An 18,669-nucleotide genomic window follows, 5' to 3' on the forward strand; every position below is an offset into this window, starting at 1 on the left:
AACAGAGATGGAAATCGATTTTAAAATATATGAATGCCACAGTATTGGATGTGCCTTTTTCTGTTCTATAGAAGTCTTTTGTCCATATAATGAATGTCATTGGTGTTCAGTGATGAGTTTTGGGCTCAGTGTCTTTTTTAACGTTGCCTTATACACAGAGGCATTGTCATGTTAGAATAGAAAAGGGTCCTGTCAAAACTGTTAAAATTGCTATAAAATTAAACGCATATATATACATATGTATATATATATATATATATATATATATATATATATATATATATATATATATATATATATATATATATATATATATATATATATATATATATATATATGTATATATATATATATATATATATATATATATATATATACATATATATATATGTGTGTGTGTATATATATGTGTGTGTGTGTGTTGATATTCACAAAACAAATTTTCCTCTTTTAACAACAGCTGTTTAAGGAATACAGTGCACATAATTTTCTTTTAGCCTTTTATGGACAAAAGCACGCTTCAGTTTGTCTAGTAAGATATTTGATTTTTGATTGGGATCCTATTAATATTCTTTCCTTGAGAGCAGAAGAGGCTCTTTGTTCAGGGGTTACAATTCACTCTGTGAAACACAACGGCAAACACGACATGTGAAATGTTTATTTTTGTGGTGAACTAATCTATTAATATTAACCATCCTGACATTATTCAAACATCAGCATATTTTCAGCATCTGTCACCGATTTGCATTTCATGTTGGTTTTCCTTTTATAACCACATGTTTATCATCAACCAGTTACTAAATCTAATTTCTTTATGACATAATGAGTTTGCATTTCTATGTAGACACCTGCTGGAGCAAATGTTTAAATGTATTATTATGCAAAAAAAAAGCATTGTTTCCACAAAAATATTAAGAACAACTGCGAATGAGAAAAAACGTGATGTATAAATTTGCATTACATATATTAGAATGATTTCTGAAGCATCATGTGACACTGAAGACTGGCAAGATGCTAAAAACTCACAGGAATAAAGTACATTTTAATATATATATATATAGAGAGAGAGAGAGAGAGAGAGGAGAGAGAGGAGAGAGAGAGAGAGAGAGAGAGAGAGAGAGAGAGAGAGAGAGAGAGAGAGAGACAGAGACAGAGACAGAGAGAGAAATATGGTAATGTAGCAAATATGTCTTTATAAAGGTTTAATTTCTTTTGATAGTTTTTTTTTTGATGCCCAGTGTCAAAATAGCTCTAGACGTAAACATAAACATGAGTGCCACCGCCACCGCCGATACATCTGAAACACGAAATGTGCAAATTTCAACCTAGTTCCCTCGAGTCATCTACCCATCTATGATTTTTTTTCCATAAAATTAGAACAATAAACGAGCAGTACATTAGAAGTCCTCCTGAAACAGCGTCGCATATCCTGTCCAATCAAATTAAAGCATTAGCAACGCATTAACAATCAAGTACATCTATGAAACATAAAAGAGAACATTGCTTTAGAGGTATCTCTGATTGGTCCTTTAGGGATCTGGGGAAGCTCTCAGTAGCAACACATAAAACATTTGACACAATGACACACTTTATACAAACTAATTCATTCCTGGATTCCTCTTCAAGTCGAGCCATGCTTTTGGTGTCGTTTGCACATGCTCAATCACAACTCTAAAATAAAAAGCCTGTTATATAGATAAAGTCAGTTTTGTTAGCGAGGAAGTACATTTTAGTCCCACCAAACCACACTTGCAGGATATACACGTCACCAGGCTGGAAATTCTAAATATGATATGAACAGTTTATCTTCTCATGCAAACAAGGAAATGTAAAGGCCGCAGCTCGGTAACGAATTTAAGAAATCAGTAATACTTGTTACTCATTGTCGGCTCATTTAAAAGCATGGATGTGAAGTTGAAACAGTGACTGGTCTGGTAAAAAGCACAGGGCCTAGACGTTTAGTGTCCAACAAAAACATTGTGAGAATTTACTCGATTGTTAGCACTAATCTACTGCATTCAATGCTCTGCTGCTAGTTACAGGGCCGCGTTTAAAAGATTTGATCTCGAAGTAGCATATTTTATACTCTGACAACCGCTTCAACAAGCACGGGTAGCCCTCAAAACAGCAATCAAGCCCTTAATATCTGACAGCGTCGATTTACATCCTTATTCATTCAAGTAATGTCACAGATGCTGCTCTTTCAGCAATTTGGGGACAGATGTCCACTAGTGTTTCAGAACAGTCCGAACCGGCTCAGTATGTCAACGGACTGAGTATGAACAGACGATCCTCCTCCTTCCTGATCCACTTCAGGAGTTTATTGACGGCAGACACAGCCAGGCCCTTCGTTCCCAGAGGACTAAAACAGAGGTAGAGCTCGAAACCACTCGTTACCTACAGAGAAGGAACGCATTGATCAAAAGACACAGTAAAGACATGAACCTTTTTATATCCATCTTCTGACCTTTTCTAACCCAAAGCTCTTGTTCAACGATAAAATCAAGACAACACAGAAACTATAACGCTGTAAACCGAACATATGCAAATGCCATATTACTTCCTCGTGCGTGCATACACATAACAAAATCTCTGAATGGAATATGAACCGCTACCGTGTTGCACGTAACGGCAGCCTCACCAAGGCGTAAAGGTTTTCTGTCTCCGTGCAGCGGTAAATGTAGCGCAGGGGACGCGTGGGGTGATGCAGGCAGCTGTGCAGGTGCTGGTACAATCCCATCAGCCTCTCATGCTCCTCTTCTGTCTGGTACGGTGCCGGAAGGTCAGGGCTGACAGGAAAAAAAAACAGGAAGTTGTATAAAAGCAAGAGGTATCGATGCGCGCCTATCTATCTAAAAGCTATCTTACCTTGTATAGAGCCCAGAGCTTTTAGACTTGTACACAAAGTGTCTCAGCTCAGGTATGCCAACCTGTGAGACTGGATAACTTGGCGTGTTCAGTGCTTCTTGCAGGGACTGATATGCACTGCGTCTGCGTAATCGCTCAAGGAACCGCTTCTTGCAGTCGGAAAGGTTAAAGAAATCCTCGCGGTCTGTGGACACCAGGATAAGACACAGATCCGAGGCCGGCTCCAGGTAAGAAATGTGCGCGTGGAAAAACCCAGCTGGGTTAAACTTGGGCAGACATACTGGCGTCCATCCTTCACCTTCTCGGAAGGAAGACGAAGAGCCGACCAGGTTGAAGAGCAAGTGCAGGTCCATGTGGTGCAGAAACTGGTCTTTCTTGCGCACCAGCGTCACCAGCCTGTTTCCCGCTAGCAGGATGGAGAACACCAGACTCTTGGCTTTAGCGGCCTGCAAGCTGGAGGAGACGGCGTCGCGGGCCGAGCTGGCCAGGGGCAGGCACATGACGGCGCTCAGCAGCAGCCCCGGATCTCGGTCGAGGAGCCGCAGAAGGTTGTCGGTGAGGTGCTCCGAGCCGGCCAGCAGGCGGCGCAGGTCGTAGCTCTGCCGGTGCTGGAAGACGTGGTTCAGCTGCGTGAGGGTGAGCAGGCTAACGATCTGGTAGTAGACGTACTGAAGCTCTCGTGTCAATTCCCGGTCGGAGCAGTTAGTGCGAGAGACTCCCACGAGGATGAGAGGGCTTTTCCGCAGGAACACCACCCTGTAGCCATCTGAAAGATTTGTTTACACACAAAAATGTAGAGATGCGGTTTATCGCTTGTTTTGTTGCATTTTAGCTGGAACAAAATTTAAATTTAAAACCCAAAGCATGACACAAATATAAATAAAAATATACTTATATTAATATTAAATATTAATAATAAACAATAGTAATAAATAATTGAAATAAATTATGTAAATTAATAAAAACATTTGACCAGAAAATGCAAATCCCTTCAAAAATACACTCAAATAGTAATATTGTGAAATGTTATTTCAAATAAAATATTAATAATATAATTAATAATAGTCTATTATAATATATTTTAAAATGTCATTTATTCCATTATTGATCAATTTTTTGCTTTGTTTCTAGACATCCCTTACCTGCGTGGATGGAGCGTATGATGTTCTTCTTATCCTCTACAAACGACATAAGTAACATCATGACTCCCATGATGCTGGAGAGCGCTTCTTCTGTTCCGTATCGTGTATAGATGGGCTTCCCTGCCTCACTCAAGACAAACACGTGCTTCCTGTGACTCCGCCATGTTTCACTCGTCACGTCCTCCTCTTTAGTCTTGTTGCTGTGCCTCACCTCCTCTTTCCCTGCTTCCACCTGTTCGTCCGCTAAACCTGCCTCCTGCGCCTCTTCCTCACCTCCTTCCAGAGTTTTTTCTCGAGCATTCTCTAGATTGGAGTCTCCCTCCTCTGCAGCTTTGTTATTAGTGTTGGGTTCGCTGTCAGCAGTCAGGTCCTCGAATGACTGCGCGTGAACGAACATGGCGCCCTCCTGTCCGGCGCCTGTCAAGGAGTGACACATTACTTAAAAAAATAACAACACACATTACGACTTATGAAATATCATTCATGTTACCATCAGTTATATGAGTCTTGCTGCACCAAAATGAATAGTAATTAATAAGAAAAATAAGTATTTTTCTGTGCATATGAGAGCACTGTTATAAATAAAGAATTAAATTTCAGCATTTTTATTGTGCATCTCCTTCTGCTGTTGATAACCGTTTTGTGTTTATATATGGTTTTAATTATTGAGAAAGCATAAAACTTCTCCCAAAGCGACAGTGAGGACATTTGAAATATTGCATGAGATTTAAAATATTTATTTAAAATAAATAGTGTTCATTTTAAGCTTGAAATTGTTCTTAACATAATTCTATGTTAATTATAAGAAATGTTTCTTGGGCACCAAATCAGCATATCAAAGTGATGTATGTGCATGTGACATTTTAAAATAATATGCAATTATTAATTACTGTTTCACTGCATTTGTAATCAAATAAATAGTTTTAGTGAGCATAAGAGACTTTTTCAAAAACATGAAAACTCTTACTGATCCCAAAGGTTTAAATGATAGTTTATAGTTTATATCTGCAATACATTAGCCATCAGTTAACACCCTGCTCTCTTAATAATGTTAAAAAACTATTAATCAGAATCTCTTCTAAATGTATCAAAACTTTGCCAGAAAAAACAAATATACACAGAAATAAAATACAGGTACAGACCTTAACTTTCTGGTTTCAGGATACTGTATGTTTAATAATAACTGCATTGTTACTGATATCAATCACAAGACCTTAAAAATTGCATGTTGCGACTAGACAGTTAATCAGACCAAGAAGCTTTTGCAAATGCTTTAAGTACATGTGTCAAAAATCACTTATTTTGGATTAATAATTCCCACAAATCCAAATACACCACAAAATACAATACAGGTACGCTCCTTAGATTTCCAGTTTCAGGAAGCAGCCCTCACATACTCCCAGGGCTTCTGGGAAGCCTTCCAGGAGATTAAGTTAAAACTTTCATATCATTATGAAACTGCCTGTTGTGACAAACTTCAACTTCTCTAAAGAATCATTTACACGGCTAAACTAATTCTGAGATTCTAGTCATCCATCACATACAAACACACAAGTTATTTGATCACTCACACTGGGATAATATGCATGATTGACAAATAACCCACCCTGTACTAGGTTTAAGAACCATATGGGTCCGTTTAATAACTAATTAATGCATCATAAAATCTTTGGCAGTAATTTTTTTTTCTAGGATAATAACGATTACAATCCTGGAGAAAAGCCAGGATTAATTTTTGCATCATTACACAAAATTTGTGAAACTAACCTGGTTCTGTCCCCTCCACCAGCCCTGGGGTCGGACTCTCCGATCGTTCCTGTCGGAGTCGATCTGGTGGCACCAAGCTGCCATTTTTAACCTCCCAGAGTGCACCCTTATTGTGGACGTCTGCCGCCATCCTTGCATCGGACACGAGAGAGACCCAGCAGGAGAGAGGACGCAGTGTCCCGATCCACCAGTCAGTGCCAGGAGCAAATCACTGCATGATCCCAACAGCTCTGAAGGTCTTACACCGCAGTGTGCAAGTTTCCATCAGTGTCTGGAAGTGAAATTACAGAAAGACACGTTAAAAGAGGAACAAGAAATTACTAAATTCCAGTTTTTAAAACTTCATTGAGATTTAGATACAATTTTTATGCAATTTATGTTATTAAAATGCTGTTAGAAAAAAAAAACTTCCCTGCAATATTAATAATGATTAGCAGTTATTTACAAAATTGCACACCTCGCAAGACTATATATCATTTATATCGATTATGATATTGCAAGCAAAATTGCATTAAAATTCAATGCAGATTGTATTGAAAAACTTCTCAGATTAAAACTGTAAAATACAGTGTATAATAATGACAAACTTTAGACATTCTTGGAACTGAAGGCATATGAAACATTTGTGGATTTTCTCACTTGAGTATGACCGGCTAACGAACTAGCCACGGAGCTAAACCTTTAAAAACTGTTGAATGTCACTAGAGGACATCTTACCCTGCCCCAGATACAACTTAATCAAGCATAACAGACGATGTTCACGTCGTTTAGACTCCTAATAACACGATTTATCGTTACTGTACCTTACACAGTTTTTGTCCAAATCAGTGTACGTTGACTTCCCTGGGTCAAAAATCAACTCGAACTGTCACAGGCGTCACCACGGAGGAGTTGCACTATGGGAAATGTAGTTCTTAATTCAATAAGTTTTTTTTTTAAGTGTCGCAACTGTGCTACTGTTCACGCTTTTTTTTGGTAAAATTCAATTAAACGCATACATTTTGTAAACATCTCTTAACATTTACGCCGATACGTTTTCTGTACATTTCTCAGGCAGCAGGGAGTCGTATGTTGATGACGCGACCGAAAAGGAGGAGTCATTACGTTTGAACTAAGCGCGCCGCGAGCTGTCTTCACGAGCTCAAAGCTAAACCTAAAACAAGCCGTATGAGCATAATTATGGAGCTTAATTAAACAAATGCGTATGAATAAGACCCCTCGATTGACTTAGCACTTTTCTGGGTGAGTAAGTACAGCGCATGAAGTAATAAACTGGGACTGACTATCGCAACGCATCAGTAATGAACAAACCGCGCAGGGAAAAGTGTTATCGACTTATAGAGATTTTGATATTGTGTTGTGTCTTGGTATTTTAGATCAAAAATGCCCATTCGAGCATACTGCACCATCTGCTCGGATTTCTTTGATAATTCTAAAGATGTGGCTGCAATTCACTGTGGTCACACTTTTCATTATGCCTGGTAAGCGTCTCCTTTTACCCTACTGCGTGTTTGTTTTGGTTTTATAATGTTACATGCATTATTATACTAACGTTATTAAACTATTACTATGCGACTTCGTGTTAATTAACATGCATGGCACTTGTATGCAATGTCTATAAAACTCTTATTTTAGTTCCTGGTAATATTATGAAAGTCAGTTGGTCAGAATGTGTGTAAACCTGACCAATTATTAATGTATGTGCATTCAAACGTCAACGTTTGAATGTTAAACGTTAAATAGTGATTCTCGCTGATTTTCTGTGTTTCTTTTCCTTTCAACAAAGTCTTCTCCAGTGGTTTCAGTCGGCCCCGAGCAAGACCTGTCCACAATGCAGGAAACAGGTATACCATTGCCTCAACCTGTTAACTGACTCCTTCTTCTGATTGAGACAATTAATTAAAAGCATGGACTGAAATGTAACCTCACTCTTTCTGTTTTAGGTTAGCACGCGGCACATTATCAACAAACTCTTCTTCGACGTAGCCCCGGAGGACGATGGGGCGCCAGTGGATCCTGAAAGTTTACAGGTAATAACGCATGCTGCTGAATTTATTCATTAGCCAGAAAAAAGAAGTTAAACTGACAGAATTGCCTGGCTTCGACTGATTTCAGAACGAGCTCGATCGCATGAAAGCAGCGCTGTCTGAAAAAGGTAAGACTGAAACCGTTTCCTCAAGATCTTCACCGATCCTTAAAACATCCGTCCATTTCTATTGTGTGTTTACATGCGTGGTGCATTTCAGAGAAAGAATGGAGGGACAAGCAGAAGTCAGTGGACACTCTGAAAGACACAATTGAGAAGCAGAAGAAGGACATGGATAGACTCCGCAAGGAAGTCGGAGACAAAGAGATGCTGTGTTCTGTCCTCCGGGTACATTTATTTTACTTAAAAACCGCCGTGTTCGTTAATCCAGCATGCTCTCTACGTTGTATTTTAATCAAATTATTGTTGTGCGTGAAATTCTCAGAAACAGATGAATTTCTTGGAGAGTCAGAAAAATGAAGGGCAGGCCGCTAAAGAGGAAGCCAAGCGTCTCCGAGTCAAAATGAAAACCTACGAGAGGTTAGTCATTAATTTGTCTAAGACAGAATTTTGTTGTTAAGTGTATGCAAGTAAAATACACCGTGTGAGTAAATGATGGTGTGTATTGAAATTTGTCATCTTTATCAATAATGGAGTGTTCTTAAAACTCAACAGTGATTCATAAACACAGTGAAGAAGTCTTGAAAGCTTGTCCATCTCCCCTCGTGATCAAAACATATCGCCTTTCTGATTAGTTAAAAAATATTTGTGTTTTGTTTTGTTTTTGTTTTTTTATGTGCTCTCTTGTGTGTCTCTTTAGTTTAGATGTGGTCCTACAGGGTCAAAGGTCAGAGGTGGAGGCCATGATCACTGACATGGGCGTCGGTCAGTCTGCTGTTGAACAGTTGTCCATATACTGCATCTCTCTTAAAAAGTACGTTTTGCTTTCCTGAAAACAGCCACTCTTTCATTTCTACCTAGCGTAGACATGCAGTTTAAAACTTAAAACCTCAGTACTTTCACTTCCTCGAACCTTTTTACAATGTTTGTGCACCACGTGTGCTTCCTCATATGCTATATTTAAGCGTCATATCCACAGAGCAGATATTACAGCTCGAACTAACCTCTTTTTTTATTTTCAGGGAATACGACAATCTGAAAGTGAGCCTCAAGTCATCAAATGAGATGAGCGAAAAGCTAAAGAGGGAAATGATTTGTTCGAACAGCAAGGTTAATTGCTTCTATCTGAGACTACATATCAAAAATATCACTATTTGAAACGTGTAATTGCTTGTTGTTCTTTTTTATAGTTTTCTTATTTCTTATTACTGCAGTTGCAAAAGGCTACTACAGAGACAAACAGGACAAAGGAGGACATGAAGGCACTTCAGAAGGACCTGTCCAGCGCAGATAAAGAGATAACTGTTAGAAATTCTATTTTATCTATTTTAAAACTACACTTTATCTAATTGCTTAGTCTCTTTCTGTTTCAATACTTGCCTTTAAAGGCCATTAATCTTATCTATATTATGAAGGCTTTTACAGAGGGTTCTGTTCATATAATATTTACCTGGATTATCAAATATTTGATATTTTTGAGTGTGTTTGCACAATTTTGGAGTGACTGAAAAAAGTTTGGGATTTTGTATTTTAGTGTGTTATCTAAATGAAACTCATTTTTCAGTGTTCAAACTGTTTTTATGTAGTTAATAGCTTAATATTTAAACATACAAATGTAAAGTCATAATATATTTAGAATAATTAACTGGGAACGTGTGTCGATATAAATTTTTCACAGTTCACCTGTGTTGTGTTTTGCCTTAAGGTAGAAAACTGTAAAATATATAAAAATGAAATTAAAAGAAAAGATGAAGTAAAAATTCTACAATTCTGTAAAAATGCACCAAAATACATGATGCTATTCAAATCAGCCACAAGGGGGTGCTGACTCTGCTGTGTTTCTCAACTCCGTAGAGCTTGAAGAAGAAGGTGGAAATTCTTCAGCGGACGTTGAGTACTCCAACTCGCACTAATGAAGCCATCAGCAGACTGGTCTTTGAAAGGTCAGAAACCGGTTTGTATTTTGAGCAAACCTGTGGGCTATTCCATAGATCTGCTGAAAGAGACGTTGGTTTTTGCATCTCCAGCCCTGCTCCTGTGGAGCTGAAGCCTCCTGGTCATGGTCTGATGACAGACTCTCAGGAAATCGACCTCAACCTGACCTTTGACATTAACACACCTGAACAGGCGGAGAAGAAACCCCTTCAGGTTCCATCTAAGAAGATGCGTCTGGACCCTTCAGCGTGAGTTTTTTAATTCAAACAATACCGTCTTTAGTCCAAAACAATACACACTGCTCATATGATTTCTACTTATATCCTTTTGTTTTTATTTTTCCACAGGTCCTCACTCAAAAACACAGAAAATGCGCTCGGACATAGTGTATGTGTGTTCTTGCTGAATAATCTGACATGAGATTAGATGGCGGGTGTAATGTTTGCATGGTTTGTTTTTTTTTTCCTCAGAAAGCTCGTGTTAAGGAAGATGATGTCATGATGGGGCCCTTGTTAAGGAACTCGCTGCTCTTCAGAAAGAACGCGTTTGGGAGCATGCTGGACCCATGCAAATTTGGCACGGTGAGAGATTTCTATGCAACTTTTTCGCAACTTATCGTCAGCTTTTCTTGGTTTTCAAGCAAACTTACTACTTTTAAGTTTAGGGGTGGTAAGATTTTCTTAAATGTTTCTGAATACACTCACAAACAATATAAAATAATTGTGGTTATGAGAAATATATATAAAAATAAATGTATTGACTGTCACGTTTGTTTAATTGAATGCATTCTTGCTGTATTCTTTCAATAACAACTAAAAATCCAAGCCCCACATTTTTGAACATTTTGTGCAGTTTGCCTTAATGCACGTTTTTTTTTATTCCAGGTAAGATCTGGCTATGATGGACTTGGAGGAAGAGCCAAATTTATCCAACCTGTATCCTTATCCAATGAAAATACTCATACTGCTACCATTATGCATTTACATATACAAAGTAGCTTTTTTCCCCATAGTGTTTTCTTAACTCTAGCATGTCCACCAGTCTCCTTTATCTGAGATTCGACCCCTCGCCATGAAGTCTAAGAGAAAGAAGGTGTCCAGGCCTGTTACAAGCAAGCCCACCTCCAGCCTGACCACTTTGGATGGTTTCTTAGAATGAAACATCTCCCATTACAGGCCTGCAGGAGACATTTTTCTCACAATGCCAGCCAAAAAAGCAGTAAGGGAAGCAACCATTTACAGCAACTTTAATAAGGGAGGTGGTCCTAGTGGTCTCTCGCTAAGAACATTTTCTTGCGCGAGTCTGACCTGTTTCGGGGCCATCTGCATCCACCAGGAGCAGGTGATGAACGGAAAACACTTCATGCCACTTCTAAGAAATTTTCAGTAGGGACTGAAAAGGACGTTTAGTGCTCGAGTTGATCTGTATATTTATCTATGTGTGTTTTTAGACTCTTCTTTGTACAGACCGAATCGTGGTAGTGGGCGCCTCATATTACAGTGAAATGAATTTGTCTGTCATGAGATAGAAAAGAGTTTATTTATTTGACTTTCCTCACCAACTTATCTGAACAGGGCTGAATTTCTGGCATGTGAAGCATATTTAGATCAGAACTGATGTCCAGTTTATGTATGTATATTTGTCTGATTTTGTCTTTTTCTTTCTAAATGACTTTGATAGAAATAGTTTTTTTTTTCCTTTTCGTTTTCTTGTCTCTGTACAGATGAATATAATTTGAAACAATAAACTATTGCTTCTTTTTTTAATCTCCATCAAGATTCTTGCAATTGACAAAATATGATCTTCATTAAATATCAAACTCCAAAATAATGGAGTTTAATAACCCAGACAAAACTTCAATTGATTTTCAGCCTTCTGATAACATTTGTAGCATGTAGATAAATGGCACAATTAGAAATGCTTGGTTTTAGTGAATCTTAACTTCACACACAAAAGGTGTTAGTCTGAAGAGGCAGCAGGGGGTGCTAAAGGTTTGAGTGTTTCAGGATATTCAGTAATCGTCCAAGAATCCTGACTAAAAACTGATTTTTAAGCAGCACAACAATATGAAATGTTTCATGGGCATTAAATATGCATATTAGAATAATTCCTGAATGATCCGATGACGCTGGAGTTCTGTAAATTCAGCACTATGAAATCATATGAAAAATGGAAAAGTTGTATTGACATTTTAACAGTTGTACTGTAATTTGAATTCAATAAATGCACTCTTAAGGAAAGATTTGCATTATTCTCCTGCGATTTGCAACAGCTGTTTCCAGTCGGCACATAAAAAGTATTCAGTGAGTTATTCGAATCCTGAGTGCAGACAACCACAAAACCCATCCATTTTTTAATCTCACACAGCTAAAGCCAGAGCTCCAGATCGCAGTAAAGGTCTCGTGATGCCCTGTGGGGAATCATTTCGATCTTATCATCAGTTCTGGCACTTCAGCTTCATTATACGCCTGCAAGCCACTTGTGCATCAGGTCTCTCGGTTGGAATCTGGGCCAATATTTTTCCTTTATGAGGTGCGCGGACTACCTGCTGAAGACTGCTCGTACTCTGGAAGGAGCCTGGGATTAATTCAGCGAGCACAAAGGGAATCTGTTTTTGATGGGATGATTACTGATCTAGAAAGCCTCTCATGGAGCAGGTAATTGTGTTGTAGAGGTTATTATCTCACAGTCTCCCGGTGCTCCCAGTGTGGCCCTATTTCTCTTTGAGGTGCAATGAGTGATGCAGATGCAAATCTGTGCAAAATAAACGCCAGTTTCTGTTTCTGTTGGGAAGACTTCCTTAGCTTTTCCTACACTCTTAAAAATATATGTTTCTTATTAGCATCTGTAACAACTTTTAACATGCATGCAACTTTCCTATTGCACAAAATGTGCTTTGAGAAAATTGTTATTTTTTATTATCACAATATTCCCCACACTGATTCTTTTCTCCTGGCTTTTCATTCTGACGGCACCCATTCACTGCAGAAGATTCATTGGGGAGCGAGTGACGTAACGATGCATCTCTCCAAATTTTATGTGACATATACAGTTAAAAAGGCATACGGTCTACTACCGGGATTCTGGAATGACATGGTTTCGGATATTCCTCGTCTAAAGCACATCATCTATGTGTAGATGTGAATGCCTCCACGTATCCCCCCCCAAAAAAGCTCCCTCCTCGCATTTCTCTGAATGTTTCTCGTAGCGTGTTCTTGTCAGATCAGTACACCGGCTCTAAAAAGAACCATCTGGGCCGACTCGTGATCCGTAATAGTTTTCATGAAGTTAATGAAGCTACGGAAGATAAGATACAAGGTCTATTATTGACCACGAGGCTCACGGGAAAGCAGAACCGACAGGAAGCTGTGCACGCAACACAGTCCCAACTGACCTCTCGCTCTCCTCCCGGTGAACTTCCTTCAAGACTTGGAACTGGGTTTCAGATGAAATTAGCGTGGCTTTTCTCATGTTCCCTAAACAGAAAATATTTACTGCCACATTTAGCGATGAGTTAAGTCGCTCTGGCCACGGCAACTTCCTGTTCAGGGCAGCAGCTGGGGCGGCAGTATAAACATCTGTGGCTGATTTGGTCGTTCTGCTCCTCTGGCCTGTTTTAAAGCAGATCCTGGAGTGTTTACATAGAGCCTGTGGGGGAACGGGCAGCCAGACAAGCATGTGAACCAAAGCGAGTGGGCAGAGCTAAAGCAGGAGAGGGTCTCTGCTGGGTCTCCATTTCCTTTATTTTATGTCTATACAGATCTGGAAACGAATCATAGATCACGTAGGTTTGTGTTGAGAACTTCGTGCAAATGCTTTATCACTCTTAAACTCCGGGGGGGACACCTGACAAGTGGTGTAAGCAAGTGAGAAGTGGTCATACACAGGTTCCCATCTGAAATAACAGGGTTTCCTGCCCCTAGTTAAAAAAACTGCATTATTTTTAAGCATACAACACCAAAAATATGTGCAGGTAGGCGTGTGCATATTTACATTCCTCTATCCTGGATGTATGAAAATGTCAAGAAAAAAGTTGTCTAAAATGTTCAAAAGAGCAATTCCTTGAAGTTATCTGATTACAAGTTTGCCGGTGAAGTCTATGTAACCCTTAACAGCTTTCCTTTTGCACTGCCTTGTCGTTAATGTAATATTTATTGTTTTCACACATATGTACTTGTTGATAATTATTTTACGCAAGTCCAGAATTTACATTTCCCCATGCATTTCAAATATTTAAACTTTATATTGTAATTATAAAGACAAGGTCTCGGTTTGAGCTTTGTGGAGTTAACGAATTTCTAATTTATTAAAAAATCACATCGACCAATTTTAAAAACATTTATAAATATTTCTGGAAATACAAAATATATTTTACGATCAGTGTTTCGTGAGTGAATCATTATGGAATCATCGGAAGAAAAACTTGATTAGAAGAGCACGCTACTCTTAATCCTCCTAAATCCTGGAAATCTTTGCACTTATAATTCAATCTTCCAGAACTCACTGGGTTTTTTTTGTGTGTTTTTGTTCAAATGGCTGAAATCACATCTGGCATTTTATTCTACATCAGCATCTAATCACAATCATTACTTGTTAAACTTTTATTTGTTTCGAACAAGCTAGAAAGTGGCTAAATTTGAGACTACCAAGTTTTTGAGCATTTTCTCACGCTTTAACCATCATCAAACATTTGAGACATTTTCTCACTAGGTCTTTATATATATATATATATATAAATATATATATATATATATATATATATATATATATATATATATATATATTTATATATATAGTTTCACTATAATGAAAAGCAAAAGCAGATAGCTATAAATACCCTGCAGTCACCTGAAACACTTACACTATTCTCTGGGATGCATTATACATATAAAATTCTAAAATAAAATCAGGAGTGTTTTTCTTTGTTCACAAGTCCTACAAGAAACCATCTCCATCAATATTCCAGTGTGTCTGTATTTAAAAAAAACTGGACTTTCTCATGAGATAAAACCTCTTAATGGGGGGGACTAGAAGAAAAGAAGCATAAAAAAAAGAAAGAAAGAAAAGGACAGTATGAAAATCTGACTGCTGCTTTTCATGGATGGTCAACACATCAGTCAGAAGCTCACATCCTGTGTCAAAGTTTATTTTTATCATGGGAACACAGAATACGCTCTATTAAAAACTATGATGCATAAACAGGAAAGACTCCTATTGAGCCGCTGTGTTTTCTCAGATGAAGTGACACGGTCTGACATTAACATCACATGTTATTACTGCATTAATGTGTCTGGTTCGGTCCGTCTCTTTTATTCTGTAATTATATTTTCTCCTATTACTGATAAATAGGAGGTGCATACAATAATGCAACTTCATCAGTCCCAAAGGGAAAATTTAGTTTTGAGTGTACGGAATAAATCATAAAGACGCTAACATATGGAAGAAAACAACATAGGAAACGAACAAACAATAAATAAAACTATTCAAAGAAATACGGCATGTCTTGTGAAATTAAACGTATTACGATACCAATTAAATATATTAATACTAATTAATATTCATTTCATATACAAAATAAATGATTAAAAAACTTAATTAAACATAATAAAGAACAGAAATTAGAGAGCCTTCTAAACATGTCTTATAGAGATTTAAGTATATTAACACTTTTCTTTTTTTTAAATGTAAACCTAATCTTTATTGTGTTGTTTTATTTTCTCCTGAGGTCACAAGACAGGATGACTTTACTGTAAATGTCACAGTCTGATCCTCTCCTGTGTGAATCCAGCTGATCTCAGATCAGTGTATTGATGCTAACAGTCAAAGTTCACGTGTGAGCTGTGCTGACCGTGACTCATCCGCTGCTGATCTGGAGACCTGGTGACAGTTTCTTTAAATCCTTGACCTTTACCTGAGACGGTGCCCATGTTTATTTGACTGATCTCAGGCTTTCTAAAAAGGTCACAACAAAGAAAAGAAAAGACCATAACAGGTCAGACCAAACTAACGGTTAAAAAAAAGACGAGATAATGTGCATATTCAATCACAAAGACTATATAGCCTATACTTCATAAAGTATAATAATGTGATCTGATGTTATTGTTATTGTTAATGTGAACCGTATTGATTTATTTAAAAATGATCATTGCATTACAATACATTACATATATTTTAAGAAATTGCTAGTCATAAACTGAATCAAAAAAATGTTAGTCAGTCAGTAAAGCAGTTTACAAGAAACCAAGATGACCCTCCCAAAAAATCCTGATCATCAATAAATCCTGATCATCCTGGCCTTTTGGGTTGTTGTGGCACACCACCTCTCACCCGACCAGATCCACGTCTGAGCCTGTCCCTTTGGTGACATTACAGCCCGTTTTGCAATTAAGTAAAACACAGAGACAAAGGTTTGCAGGAAATCATGTGACTCATACCTATACGCATATACGAAATAGGATCAAACCCAGTCTGGTTTTTTTTGTCATCATGCACCGTGTCATTCTGTGGCTAGTTTGGAGGCGTTAGAGAGGAAATGAGGTAAGATCTGAGTAAAGATGCTCCTCTAGATCCTCAGAGCTTCAGGATCGCACACTACTATGTTACTCATAATTCTGCTGTATATAGTGTAGCATTTATTATTGGATACTACTCAAGAGGTCGTATAAATATTATTTTTGTAAATATTTTAGTATATTGACAGTCCTCAGTATCACGTGATCCTTCAAAAACAATTGTAATGTACAGATTTTCTGTGTTTGAAAAAAGATGCGCTGCTTAATATTTTCGTTCACCATTTAATTGAAATAGAAATCCTTTCTCGCAGTATCCATGTGTCTTTAATGTCACCTCTTTTCAGTTTATCGCATTCATTTATTTCACAAGCAAATATTACTGATATTAACTAATATGAATGTTGGAGCGCAAATCTTCAAATACAAACATGAATTATCTGAATGAACCAAAACTACTGAAAGATTAATGAATATGAAGTACTGAAATATGTACCATTGTATAGACTAAAAATAATAATATAACCTGCTTATGAGCAGGACAAGGTTTCTGGCCGTCTGTTTCTCTGTATTTTTCAATTACTCACATATTTGATCTTCTTTTTAAAAAACAAAAACAAGGTTTCTTTTTTCAGCAAGGTTTCTTTCCCTTATTGCTCTATACGACGCCCTGCTTTAAAAGCTCTTGAAGATGTTGGAGAATAAAGATTTTTTTTTCTCATTATGTAAGTGAAAAAAATGAATAGAATAACAGAATAAAGCATACGAGGTGAGAGGAGGGGGCGTCCGGTACAATATCATGCACACATTTGAGAAAAATCTCTTGAAAACAGTCTTGGCCCTACGGTTAGATGACACCACAGTCTTTCCATTCTTTAAAGCATCACACACACGCGCACACGCACACACACACACACACACACACACACACACACACACACACACACACACACACACACACAGGCACACACACACACATACACATGCACACACACACACACACACACACACACACACCCTCCAGCAGGAGTTTGGTTTGAGTGGCGTTCCTATTGTTCCAGTGTTTTTCCCCACACTGGATCTGGGATGAGCAGACGGAGTGGGAGATGACGGAGCGTATAATGGACGCATGACTTCAGAGCAGAGGCGTTGGCTTGAAGCATGCATCACTGACCTCAGTACCTGCGCAGGTAGCCAACCGATGAGCAGAACAGCCGCTTTGGGATTCCAGTGGTGTTGGATTTCCCAAAACAAACGACGAAGGCCCAAAAAATATCCCTCTGGCTCTAGCAGTCACTTCACTAAATCCTTTATGCACACTCGAACGCACACGCAAGGAGAGTGACCTCATGTCGACAACATTTGAGTCTTCATTAAGTCGGTCTGTATGAATATGATACTGCTTACAGGTCGCTTTTTCTCAAAGCCATTTCAGACAACATCATATAGGTCTAGTCGCAGGCCTGCATTACAAAAAATGTTCTGTGGAAAGTCACCTGAATGCATCACAGGGTTAATTTCTCACAAAAAAAACTAAAAAAATGTATTTACTCATGCTCATGTCAAATTAGGCTATGACTTTTATTACTTTTAGCTATTTTTAGCTAGTTTAAAGTCCAAAACAGTATTAGCATTTAACATTTTTAGTAGGTCTATACTATACAATAATAAGTATATAACAATGAAATAGCTTTATGGTTGTATTTTTAGCTTAAATTTTATGTATTAAAATTACATAAATATACATATACATATTTAGCTTATATTTTATTTTAATACTAAAAGCAGTATTTAGTTAGTATTTAGTATTTTTTTAAAGTGCCCCAGTTTTTGAAAATGACCTTTCATGTAGCTGTAACACAGATCAAAGTGAAACATCCTGCAAAGTTTTAAATCTGAAAGTGCACTTCGTTTAAAGCTATTGTCTCTCAAAACAAAGACTCTGAATCACTGAAGCGAGTCGTTTTTGAAACGAATCCCAAGCCGATTCATGTTGACGTCAACATGAAACATTAGCACATTAACATACAACAACACACTTGTTGGTCTTTTCGTGTTGGTCTGAATGAAAATGCTAATTCAGTCTGGGTCACTAGGTGGAGCTGTAAAATAGTTTCCTGGTAACGCTGTACACAGTTCAGCAATGCGCTCACAAAAAGGCATTACAAGCATGATTAAATTAAAATAAGACTGAGCAAGTAAGGTAAAAATAAATTCATATTATAAACCTGAAAGTGTTTTTTGACTTTGCATGCATGTCAAGCTGTTGCTGGGGACTCCCTTCATTAAATTATAAACCTTT

General features: G+C 37.8%; 2 protein-coding genes across 3 annotated transcripts; one reads left to right on the forward strand and one right to left on the reverse strand.

Moving 5' to 3' along the window:
* Positions 1 to 1,187: 1,187 nt before the first annotated feature.
* mon1a (MON1 secretory trafficking family member A) lies at positions 1,188 to 6,730 on the reverse strand. Of its 2 annotated transcripts, none has more exons than XM_043252608.1 (6): positions 6,581 to 6,730; positions 5,778 to 6,048; positions 4,011 to 4,427; positions 2,869 to 3,634; positions 2,642 to 2,789; positions 1,188 to 2,397 (listed from the first exon to the last, which is right to left on the reverse strand). In XM_043252608.1, the coding sequence occupies exons 2-6, from the start codon at positions 5,905 to 5,907 to the stop codon at positions 2,257 to 2,259; spliced, it is 1,602 nt and encodes a 533-aa protein (XP_043108543.1). In that variant the 5' UTR covers positions 5,908 to 6,048; positions 6,581 to 6,730; the 3' UTR covers positions 1,188 to 2,256. The 2 variants fall into 2 exon arrangements, with proteins under 2 accessions (XP_043108543.1, XP_043108544.1); XM_043252609.1 differs by having other exon boundaries at positions 6,586 to 6,673.
* Positions 6,731 to 6,868: 138 nt separating this feature from the next.
* Positions 6,869 to 11,628, forward strand: LOC122353647 (TRAF-interacting protein). Its single transcript, XM_043251520.1, has 16 exons — positions 6,869 to 7,019; positions 7,154 to 7,258; positions 7,564 to 7,621; positions 7,721 to 7,807; positions 7,893 to 7,932; positions 8,024 to 8,151; positions 8,249 to 8,343; positions 8,624 to 8,737; positions 8,946 to 9,033; positions 9,138 to 9,227; positions 9,778 to 9,866; positions 9,951 to 10,106; positions 10,206 to 10,245; positions 10,329 to 10,439; positions 10,743 to 10,793; positions 10,900 to 11,628. The coding sequence occupies exons 2-16, from the start codon at positions 7,161 to 7,163 to the stop codon at positions 11,014 to 11,016; spliced, it is 1,362 nt and encodes a 453-aa protein (XP_043107455.1). The 5' UTR covers positions 6,869 to 7,019; positions 7,154 to 7,160; the 3' UTR covers positions 11,017 to 11,628.
* The last annotated feature ends 7,041 nt before the right edge of the window (positions 11,629 to 18,669 follow it).

This window comes from Puntigrus tetrazona, chromosome 11 (assembly GCF_018831695.1).
Source record: "Puntigrus tetrazona isolate hp1 chromosome 11, ASM1883169v1, whole genome shotgun sequence".
NCBI lineage: Eukaryota > Metazoa > Chordata > Actinopteri > Cypriniformes > Cyprinidae > Puntigrus > Puntigrus tetrazona.

What these genes read in the sequence shown, in the direction of transcription:
- mon1a (XM_043252608.1), bottom strand. Translation starts at nt 5,907, where the DNA reads ATGGCGGCAGACGTCCACAATAAGGGTGCACTCTGGGAGGTTAAAAAT. An exon ending in CATACGCTCCATCCACGCAG is followed by an intron (nt 3,635 to 4,010) that starts GTAAGGGATGTC and finishes CAAATCTTTCAG; the next exon opens with ATGGCTACAGGGTGGTGTTC. An exon ending in AGCTCTGGGCTCTATACAAG is followed by an intron (nt 2,790 to 2,868) that starts GTAAGATAGCTT and finishes TTTTCCTGTCAG; the next exon opens with CCCTGACCTTCCGGCACCGT.
- LOC122353647 (XM_043251520.1), top strand. Translation starts at nt 7,161, where the DNA reads ATGCCCATTCGAGCATACTGCACCATCTGCTCGGATTTCTTTGATAAT. An exon ending in CACACTTTTCATTATGCCTG is followed by an intron (nt 7,259 to 7,563) that starts GTAAGCGTCTCC and finishes CTTTCAACAAAG; the next exon opens with TCTTCTCCAGTGGTTTCAGT. An exon ending in AGCAGCGCTGTCTGAAAAAG is followed by an intron (nt 7,933 to 8,023) that starts GTAAGACTGAAA and finishes GGTGCATTTCAG; the next exon opens with AGAAAGAATGGAGGGACAAG.